At 30.3% G+C, this 12,132-nt stretch overlaps 1 protein-coding gene across 1 annotated transcript; it reads left to right on the top strand.

The window, feature by feature from the left end:
- Positions 1–9,915: 9,915 nt before the first annotated feature.
- On the top strand, positions 9,916–10,671 carry LOC129619379 (uncharacterized). Its single transcript, XM_055534629.1, has one exon. It carries the CDS (start codon positions 9,916–9,918, stop codon positions 10,669–10,671), a length of 756 nt encoding a protein of 251 aa, XP_055390604.1.
- Positions 10,672–12,132: the final 1,461 nt, after the last annotated feature.

Genomic DNA, 12,132 nt, shown 5'->3' with positions numbered 1-12,132 from the left:
ATTTTTGCAAACCATAATAAACAGTCGAATATTCCAAAATGCCAATAAAAATGGTTGGTGTTCCTCCTTAATACATTCACCTTATACAGTTCATTTTCAAAATTAAAAATATTAATTTATTACCGTCAATATACACGAATCATACATGTATTCAACCTAATAATTACTATTTATTTATAATATTACCTACGCACCTGTACAAAATATGTAGATGTGCAAATAATATAAATTATTAGTATACCCATAGAGATACGATAAAATAAATGTTGAATATCAGCACATCGTCCTCTCATCATATTACATTTTGAGTAATTAATGAAGTATAAATATTGTAGAAGAAAAAAATCAAATACGAACAGAATACAAGAAACCAAATCAAGCTCCTAAACAACAAACTATTCAACAGGCATAATAAATTTAATATGACGTACCTATTTAATATTTACTAATTTTTGTGTTTGTGATTTTGTTTGGTGCGCTCGCTCCATCTTTCTTCGCCCATTCGGGTTTTTTTTTTTGTTGTGTACATATTAGAACCTAATAACGCTATTTATTATGTTATACGCAGAATTCAGACTCAAAGTAAATAAAAATCAGCATTGAAAAGTATAAAAATACAAAGTAAATTTTTGTTTTTTATTATTGAAAAGCTAAGAAGTTAAAATTATTATGTACATAAGAAATTCAAATGTATACAACAGCAATAATAAATCTATGCTCTCTAGCCAGGAATATTCCAGAAGAATAGGGAAAAAAAATGAAAAGAAAAAGATAATAACATGAATTTATCCAATTAGGTATGCCTATTTGCAGGTGTCTGCCTATCAAGAAGCGAAGCACATACATATGCCCTACATACATAATATTAACGTGTGTGTAAATAGAGAAAAAAGTGAAAATCACCGCTAGTATGTAATTTTACTTTAATAAACACTGAAAATAATCATTGAAAGTATAGACAAAAAGTGGAATAAGAATAAAGCAAAATTTTTTAGTACAAAATAAAAAAAAACAAAGGTAAGACGACGTGTTACGTGCAAACTTAACAAAATAGAAAAAAAAAATTGTAAAAGAAGAGCAAAACAAAATATAAAGGACTTTTTTTCTTTTTTATCTAGGTATGCCAAATTAAAGATTTCACGCGAAACATACACAAATTTTTGTGATATTACAAAGGAAAGATAGTAAAAAAAGTTGTGGATTTTAGTTAAACACTTTGTATGAAACACAAAATTTAAATATTTATTCATGCCTTCATTGGATATTTTGCATAAATGTAAGAGATTTGCAAACTAGGACGAATTCAGAATCGTGTACTAAATTATGTTAGAGAAAGACCTTGTATGAAAAGAATGTGACATGAAGTATGAAGTTTTTAACACGCTTCACAATGTGAGATAGTGGAGAGCTGAACTACTTCTTCAATGTTATTGAGATTTTTAATTTTGCACAGTACGATTTGAAATTAGATTTTCAAAAGCGATTCACCACATCGAATCCATAATTCTTGTAATAGAACTTGGTGGGAAATTTAAAATTGCCGCTTTATGAATCTCTGAATACGTAAGCATCTGTGGAAATGAAGGCGCAAAATGATGTTCTTTAAAGATCTGAAATTGTGGCAGGATTTGTTGAGGTCAATAGCATCAACGGTTTAAGTTGAAAACAGTAAAAGAGCGATTTTCAGGGATGGAATGTCAGAATACACCTAATTAAATAAGACTGCCCAGAATCAAACAAAATATTTACCGGAGATATTTCATGCAAAACTCCTATTTTACTGCTGGCTGTTTTTTTTTAAACTACTTGTTTCAATGTGTGCGTAATATTATATGCAAAATACTGTTCAATTAATTTTGCCGTTCCGTTCTTGTTCAGGGATAACAAGGAAAATCTTCGACCGTTACCATTAACCGCTTCGTGTTTTCACAGTTATTGAGATGTTATATGAAGGTTTGTGATTTTTGAAAGGACTGCTAGGACTGCATTGAGCAATAAGGTTACTAGTATTCGGAAAATATTGAGTTCTGGAAAGCTTAGGTAAAGCAGTCAGTTTTCTTAGAGGATACTACTAATGAGGTTACAATTTCTTTCAGTTTTAATTAGATGACCACGTTTGTGTGGAATTTATCATGATGTAGATAAGGCAGCTTTTCACATTCTATACTTTTGTGAAGTATTAAGCAGGTAGTAGCAGGCTAATTCAATAAATGAGATGACTCAAGTGGTTTATTATAATTAGTATTCCTTTCGTTATAGAATTTTTCTATTAGATTCATTCGAAATTATAGTTTATTTAAATCAAATTCTCAAATTCGCCCCATGGGAACCGAGGCCTTAAGCTCTCCTCACGTCGACCCGTAGGATCTTTTGTGATTCCCATCCCCACCTACATTAGCTCTATACCTAGGCCCCTGACAAACCGCAGTATGGCAGCCTCATCAAGCTGCGAGATCCTCGCCGAGGTCAAAAAGCCGCTCCCCCCAAGCATCTCAGTCGCAGGCGAGCAAACAACTCGCACTCACACAGTAAGTGCTCCATGGTTTCGTCCTCCTCCAAGCATAAACGGCAGATCTCATCCGCCACTCTGCCCATCCTTTTCAGGTGGACCTTCGTTATTTACGAGGTGGACTCGTAATTCGTTAGCTTACCTTAACATTTAATTTGTGTTTCGGTCTGTACAATCAAAACTTGGTAAGAAAAATATGTTAGAAGCTGGGAGAATAAATGGAAAAGAAAATAAATGCGAAAAATTGTATAAAAATCCATAACGTAAAAATTTTTCTGAAAATAAAAATGAAAATTTTCCATTTTCACTTTTTTTTTTCTTACATTTTGCCATATTTTTTTTTTACTTTCGTGATTACTCTTCAATATTGGCATTCCGTGGTTAATAATAAACGTTTTCATTTTGAATTATATAGAAAAAAAAAGAAAAGATGCGATACAGAAGCAAGTATGCCAACATTTTGCCCCACAAGAGTTTAAAATTTTCTTATTTTTTTTTTTTTGATTCGTTCCTCTTTTGGTTCATGATTTTCATCTTCATATATTTATGTACAAATTTATTACTTATATTTGAACATGAACGGTGAACACAGAGCATTAAACGCAAATAACTAAAATTTTCATCATGTTTTCTTGGTTTTTTCTTTACATCAATTTTAAAATGGGAGAATTTCAGTTCAACAGAGCCATAATATAATTGAAGAATAAAATCTTTTATATTTTGTTACTTTTATTCTGTTCCTAGCTATTTTCATTTTTAATATATATATTTTTTTTTCTGCAAAATTTAAGAGGATAATTTTCATCTATATAGAGCGCACCTGTTTTTATATGAAAAGAAAATGAAACAGCAGCCGTATTACATACTATATTTATGTATGAAGTAGCTCATTTTTAACACGCTTGTAGATTTCATTTCTCATTCTTTAAAGAAAAAAAAAATTGAATTAATTTTAATAATGTTGGGATGGGAAGTATGGACACTGAAAATGAATTGAAAATTATTATTGTAGAGTTGGGCTCGGCAGGGCAAGTGTCTTCTGTTAGATATTGACTAGTATTATTTTAAGAAAATTATGTGGGTAGTCAGGAAGCAGGTCAAAATAATAGTACCTAAAGTTTTTCATCGGACTACTGTAGACAGAAAGTCTTAAACTGATGGAAGATCTCGGGATGTTAGGAATAGTTAGGGAAAGTATTCGCCATTATTGAAAGAATGTTTAGAAAGGACTTAATTGACGAGAAAATAAAGATATGGGAAATACTTCGTACACTGCGGTGAAACTCTGATCACCCAAACCGGGTTCCTAAGAGTGATAGCCAGAACGTTTGGAATAGATGTTGTTTTAGATATCATACAACCAGTAGAGAGGGTGTGATAGATCCACATGCGTTGCGATACCTTGTTTAAACGTCTTTGTTTCGTATGCAAACAAATAAACCTTGCGGTCAATTGTGGAACAATTCCTTACCAAAAAAATTTTTTAATTTTTTTTTTATTTTATTTTTAAACTTAAAATTTTCTTGTGATGTGATCCAATTTAAAATTTTATTTTTCATTTTCATCATGTTCATATAATTTTTTTTTTTGTTTGTTGTTTTTTTTAATAAAAGTTCAACAAATATTACAATCAAAGAAAATAATCTCCTGTTTTTTTTTATTTTTTTCTTTTTTTTTTATAGGTACTATAAATTTTATAAGAATACCTTTATAATTTTTATTATGAATGAGTTATAATGTGAGTGGATATTATGGTACCTACAATATGTATATGTGTATGTGTTCGTATATTTATAATATGTGCATTCCGTTACCCATTACTCAGATAGGGTGTTGAAGTTTTATGAGACAGCCGATCAAATTTAGAGTTTCGAAGCTAAATTCAAAACTTAGTAGGATTTCCCTTAAGAAAAATGGATGTTATTCAATAACAACAATTTTCAAGGAAAATGTCATGGAAATTCTATTGGAAAATAATTTGCTATGCAAGAAACAAGAGGTGGAACTGGGTTTTCACAAAGAATTGACAATGCCAAATATTAAAATGATTCTTATTTTAAAAATACACAGTTTCTTTGATGGCAAAAACTTAACTCAGATTAATTCAGAAATTTTAATTTTGCCGTAAAAAAAAATTATTCTTTTCTAAATTAAAAGTTAAAGTTGGATTACTCTGTACTGTGCACTTACATAGGTAATTTTCGTACTATATTTGTACAAACAAAAAATTTTTCATTTAATAGATCAACACAAACAAAAAAATACTTGCATGAAAAGACCTTTGGATATTGGTACGAGATTTCTGGTTGCTTTAAAAATTGCAATAAGCGCAAGCAATCAATAAAGTTAAAAATAAGAATTCTACGAGAATTACTTTTTTTTTCGACTACCATTATAGACGTATACAGTTGGTATAGGTATAGTACTTTACCAGTGATATAGTAATTCTCCCGGTTTTATTGAAATTTACGGCAAAATTAAAAAACGAAATGTACACAAGAAGAAATTATAAAGGAGATAAAGTATAACGAAAGTAATAAAATTGCAATTTTACAATTGATTGCATTCATAATCTTATGACTGCTCGTACAAATTCATCTATGACTGGTTCTCATATTCTGGTTTTTTTTTTCGGAAAATCTTCTTGTATTATACAACGTTAATATTATGCTATTTATAAATTTTTATTATTACTTTTTCGTTTTTTTTAAATTTGATGCAATTTCTAAAAGATTAATAAAGGGTTGATGTTATTCATCAAGATCATCTTCAATCATCATTCTGTATCATTAGTGCATCATGGTTATATTAGATTCTTTTATTAGAAATCATTATGTTTGGAAAATTAATTTTTTGGTCTGTTTGAAGATAACGCTAATTCTAAAATGATTTTCAATTTTTTTTATTCCATTTTAGATTGATAAATTTTGTGATGATTATATCAATTTATTGTATAATATTATCGACGGCAGTACAACACTTTAAATTTTATTTGATTTTTGGAAAATATTCGAATCATAAAATTTTGTTTTAGTATAAGAAATTCGCGTTTTTCGGCGAAAAGCTCAATACGTTGGCGAATTTCTGGGCGAACATATTCAAAACTTAAACCTTTTCTGCAAACGATGATTTAAGAGCCTAAAAGTGAAAAGCTTCTTCGAGAGAATCAAATTAATTTCAAAGTTGAGTTATTCGAATGCTTTCTTTTCAATAAAAATTTGATTTTTCGAAGTATTGCGAAATAAATCACACATTTAATTTCGTTTTTACCAAAATTTTGGCATTTACGTGTAGATACAAGTTCATGATGTAAATTCTTGATTATCTTCACTGCATCCGTGTTTTAAGCAGAGCAAAAAATAATGCAAAGTTATCACTGTTTCAGTAATGCAAATAAGCCTTCACATAGCGAAAATACGCCTTGAGATTCAGGTATTTTATTGAAACACGTAGTCGACACAAATTGCTGTATAACAAATTTATATGAAAATTAAATTTTCCACCATTTTTTCCATATAATTTTCCATACTCACAAATTTTTTGTATAATTCATTTAAATTTTTTCATTTCGACTACAGATGCTTCTACGTTGCAGACTAGATTACCATAGTTAATTTCTCTTCCATAGTTTAAGTGACAAATATATTATGTTAACTAAATCACATAATATTAATGTAGAGATAAATTAAGACATATGGCAACAAAAAACAAAAAAAAAACTCTTACTATTTTTAAAAGTGAAATAAAAACATAATATCAATGTTAATTTATCTGGACATTTTTTTTCACCTTATACATACATAGTATGGGTGCATCAAAGTAATCTATACAGAGTATAGTAGTAGTAGTTCTTAGAGAGCCGGCTGATAACCATCATTATTTTATTTAAAATTTGTTCACCAACCTGCAACATATTAAATAAAATGTATTTGGACGCACAGCATAAAGGAATTTTTTTGTAAAACGAAATATGTGTACTTGCTCTTAGCACAAGAGCAAAATTATATTTTTTTTACTACGAAAAAGGAAAAGCAAAAAATTGAAGCGAATTTCTGTCACAGCTATTAGTTTTTGTGTACACCTAGGTATGCGGTTTTAAAGTTTAATAAAAAATGAAAACAAAGAAAAAAAAATACAGGTAACTTCGATTAATTTAGTTCATTTTTTTTTGTTGGCCATGCTCTTGTGTTTATTTGTTATTTTTTTTAACTTATTTTTTTCACATTTAATTTTTTTTTTCTAAATAATTCCACCATATACGATGCCTGTCTTTCGGATAAATGAACCGATGAAAATTAGTCGAAACAAATCTCTTTATTTCTGTGGATTAAAAAAAAAAAATTGTTTTTTTTTTTTATGGTCTCCCATATTTATTTTCTATATCAAATGAATTTATTTGTTTTGGATACAGAAAAATCAAAGAGAAAAAAAAATCTTAATAAGCGAACTGAACCGAAGTGAATTTGTTGAACGAATTTGTATTATATTTTAAAAATTAACTAGGATAAGAATAAAGAGAAAGAGTGTGTGACAGAGAGAGAATACTTGTGGTAGCTAGTTATTTTCGTGCAGTGTTTTTTGTGTATTATTGTTTATTTAGTTTCGATTTTACTTAAAACTGAAATCATCGGCAAATGAAAACAAAAAATAGTAGATTATAAGAGTGAATTTAAATTCAAAATGATATATAGAGCGTTCTTTATTATTATGGAAAATGAAATTTAGAAAAAAGTGAAACGAAAACAATATTATTAAAGGTATAATAGAGAATAATATTCGTTTGTGTTATATAAAATTGGGTAAAAAATACTCCTTTAATAAAGTTACGATCAAACAATATCGTAAATGAACAATTGGAGTTTAAAATTGTACTATAATTTTTAATAAATTGTGCAATACGTACAATTTTTAATTAAATGTGCAAAAATTATTAAATTTGTTTTAATTTAACCTCAACTCAATTGAATATTCAACTGGTAAAACTTACCAATTGTGGCGCTGATGTTAAGGTGGAGTAAAAAAATGTGATAAAGTAAACAGTCAAAATAAAGTAAAGAGGGCTTATACCCTTGTAATAAAGTCGTAATTCAGTTTTATTAATCATTGGGTTAACTAGGCGAGTGACTAGCTCCGAATTTTATTATTAAATAAGATAATACCGGATCATTTATGCGTTGTTTACTCTCAAGTAGAGTATTGGGCATTTGCATGCCGTCATAATAGAGTCATATTTCAGTTGCTATTTATTGGGTTAAGGAAGCGGGGTGACTGCCGTCAATTTTACTATAAATAAATGCTTCGATATTTTTGAGCTCTAATACACTGTGTTTTGTGTTTAAATCGGGAAAAGTGACGCAGCTATAAAACTATTAACGAGTTAAAATAATGGAAATCTCTATTGTTTTTCAATATAGTACGATTTTTAATGTATGCACAAACTATGCATTAAAGTTACCATTCTTAGATTATTTTTGGTGTAATTTACAAACCACCTTAAATTGTTTGGTTCAACTTTAATCACTTTTTGTTATTAAATCTATTTCTTTTTTCCCGCAATTCATACACTGTTTATTTATTTTTTTTTTCTGCTTCTCTTTTTTTACCATAGATGGACTATACGATAATCAAACTCGTTACAAATTGTTAATTACAAAAACTAATCACATTTTATATTTTTTTTGATCCTCTTTAATTTTTTATCTCTTTCATACTAAAATATTTTTATCATATAAATAAGAAGGAAAAAAAGTGAAAATTTTTATTTTTTTTTTTTTAAATTGAAAGTGTAGCGTTTCATTTTTCTTTTCCATATAAAAAATTTTTACTCCATATATAAAAAAAAAGTAGATCTCGTTTGTGAGCAAAAGAGAACACTAATTTTATTTTATTTTATTTGAATGAAAAGTGTATCAAATTTAATGGATAGGTGAGATGATGAGCATATGATTTGATTTTTATTTATAAAGTGTTGAATGTAATTACGAAATAAAAAAAATAGTGAAGTAAAATATTTAATTAAAAACGCTTATATAAATTCGAAGAGTCATTCAGAGTAAAGTGAATTAAAAAAAGAAAAGTTTATTTTATAGTTTTTTTTTGTGCACTGCTAAAATAATTGTTAAGGTACACATTAGGTTGATTTTTTTTTTATATAATTTCATTTGTGTATTTAGTGAAAATTTAAAATGATTGAACACGGATAATAGACATTAATTAACTATATAATTTGGTTCTGTTAAAAATTTGCCATAATTATGTAGCAGCTACTTAGATAGATTGGAGAGCGGTGAGAACCATAGTTTAAACATGATGCATTTATTAAGTATAAAAAAGTTTTATGCAGCGCAAAATTAAACTTAGAACTTCGCCTACGTTTTATGAAGTTTTATGAAGCCTACGTTGAGTCGAAAGGATGGCGTCCCAGGCGGAGCAACACGCCAACCAGAACAACATGCGTGGCTTGCACCGAATAAGTAATAATTTCACCGGGCAAAAAGAAAACACAACCCGCCCTGTCAGAGACCGTAGCGGTAACCTAGTGACAAATGAAGAGGCCCAGATAGAAATATGGAAACAGCACTTCGAAACAATTAGCAACGTAACACATACGACCAGCGAAGAAGTGCATGATAGTAACCCAGTCAGAAGACAAACACACTTAAGAATTTCTGAAGATCCCCCAAATATTAGCGAAATAAAAACAGTCATACAAAAAACTCAAACATAACAGGGCTGCAGGCAGTGATGGCATAACAGTGGAATTACTTCAGGCAGACGCACTAACTATGGCCCAACTATTAGAACCACATATTTCGCAAGCTTGAAGGGAAGAAAGGGTTGCGCAGTCATGGAAAAAGGGCCTTATCATTAAATTACCAAAAAAGGGCAACTTGACTCACTGTGATAATTGGAGAGGCATCACACTACTTAACATAGCATACAAAGTCTTGGCAACAATTATCCAGAATCGCTTAAGGGAAAAACTAGAGGAAACAATACGTGAAAAATAGGCTGGGTTCCGCCCGCATCGGAGTTGTGTCGATCAATCAAATACGCTTCGAATCATAGTCGAACAATCAATAGAGTACAGAACACCATTATACATGCTCTTCATAGACTTCAAGAAGGCTTTCGACACAATTAAGCGCGATGCAATATAGAAAGCGTTAAGAGATAACGGAACCCCAGACAAAATAATCCGCTTGATCCAAGCACTGTACGAAGAAGCCGAGCTCGCAGTATTACACCGAGGAAAAATAAGCGAATCCATCACTAACCAGTCAGGAGTCAAACAAGGTTGCCCACTTTCACCGCTGCTCTTCATAATCGTGCTAGATAACATCTTGCAACTTGTCTGCTCACAGAGAAGGGGCATGATCTAGAGTCTGTCCAACAAGATCATCGACATGCAGGGCAAATTAAAACACCTTGAAAAACTTGCCAAACTTGTGGGATTAGAAATAAACATAGACAAAACAAAGGCGATGAAAATAAACTCTACTAGCACAGCCAGTCTGGAACTCAATAACCAACAAATAGAGCTCGTTAGCAGCCTCTGCTACCTGGACATCATCACAACACCAGAGGGCGGGGCCCAAGAAGATATAGACAACAGACTGAAGAAAGCAAGAGCGGCGTTCGGTAGACTGCAGCCAATATGGAAAAGTAGCCAGATATCCAGAACGACTAAGGTCAGAATATTCCGGTCTTGTGTGAAATCGGTTCTGACATATGGCAGCGAAACTTGGCTAACATCAAAATCTACCAGTCAAAAGTTGCAAGTATTCATCAATAGATGCCTCAGAATAATATGCGTCATATTCTGGCCAAGACATATAAGCAACAAAGACCTCTGGATAATAACAGGCGAAGAACCTATCGGAAGGCAAATAAGAAGAAGAAAGTGGAAATGGATTGGGCACACTCTAAGTAAACCCGCCAATAATATCGCTAAAATGAGCTTAGAGTGGAACCCGCAGGGTTCAAGAAGACCTGGACGCCCCAGAAACACCTGGCGTAGATCTGTAAAATCAGAACTAGAAAACGGAGGTCTAACATGGAGTCAAGTCAAGCAAATAGCCCAAAATAGAACAAGATGGAGATGTCAAGTGGAAGCCCTATGCCCCCAAGAGGAGTTAGGAGAAAAAAAAAAAAAACGTTGACTCATGGATGTTAAGGACTACCGACATGAATAGGCTCGAGCCATTTGAGATGTGGTTATATAGGAGTATGCTTAAGATTTCATAAATGATGTAGTTCTTCGAAGAATATGTTCAAATTGAGAACTTCTAACAAACATAAAACGAAGAAAAATAACATACTTTGGACATGTATTTCGAGGTCAGCAATACGAACTCCTTCAGCTCATCCTGTAGGGTAAGATCGAAGGAAAAAGAGGCATTGATCTTAAGCAAATTTCATGATTAGGACAGGTGTATCAAATATTGGCGATCTGAGTATAAGAGCATTTTATCCAGAATTCAATAGCTGTAACAAGAAATACATCTGATAGCTAACATCTATTACTGGATAGGCATCAAAGAGAGAGATAAGCATGACGGCAAAGTAAAATTCTAATAACGTACTACTTGTACTATTCAAACATTTAGTGTATATAATATTGATTTTATCTTAGCCAGGACCCTTCAGATTGAATAAGTTTTTAAATATTTTGGAGTTTAGCTGAAAGTTTTCAATATATTCTAATATCTAGCAATATTTTTAAAATTAAAGTAAGGATTAGTTAGATTTCTTATTGAATTCCATGGAAAACGTTCATTAACTATGAAAAATGTAGCAGTTAAAAATGTTCGATTTTGCGAGCTGTTTCAAATAATGAAGGGGGCAATAATACTATTTTGCTCACTGAAATATCCAATTTTTGTTGAGCAATAACGATCCTCTTAAGAATCTTAACACTTTTACACTAATTTTAAATCAATTTTACAATTTTTCCTGAAACAAAATGCACTTTTATTTAAAAAATGTATGCTTATTTTGTTTGTATTAACATTTTTTGAGCATTTTACACATAATATTAAAGATCTTATAACTTCATATTTAATACTCACTTTTCCAACAGGATTTCAATTTATCCTATTTTCCTACTGTAAATGCACAAGTGCTAAAAATTGTGTTGCTATAAGTGTATAAAATTAATTTTTATATAATCTTTTACTTTATTTAAATACGAGTATTAGTTTATGACTTTATATTTTAAAACTTTACTATTCATAAACCTAGGAGTTATAAATAAAAAATTGCAATTTTAAAGATCAAGAGGTGCTTTAGCAGCTGCTATATGCGCTACTATTTTTTTTTTCTGAAATTCTATTTTACAGATAAAACTTGTATAAACCAAGCAACCTAGATTTTAGCAATTGTTTAATCTCTTATTAAATATTCATTCTCAATATTATAATATTATGTGAAGAGATGAAAGTGTGTGTATAATTATTATGTAAGTAAAGTAATATTAACGCTCTAAAACTACAAGTTCATAATATTTACATAATTATGATGTTTGTGAAAACAAAAATGGCATTTTAAAAAATATTATGAAATATGCATAAAGGATGTGCGTTTTTATACGTATATGATGTTTGAGTTCTATTTAAGGGTAT

Source organism: Condylostylus longicornis, unplaced genomic scaffold (assembly GCF_029603195.1).
Source record: "Condylostylus longicornis isolate FDR11 unplaced genomic scaffold, ASM2960319v2 ptg000013l, whole genome shotgun sequence".
NCBI lineage: Eukaryota > Metazoa > Arthropoda > Insecta > Diptera > Dolichopodidae > Condylostylus > Condylostylus longicornis.
Note: the sequence above shows the minus strand (reverse complement) of the source record. Positions and strands in the feature narration are given on the sequence as shown.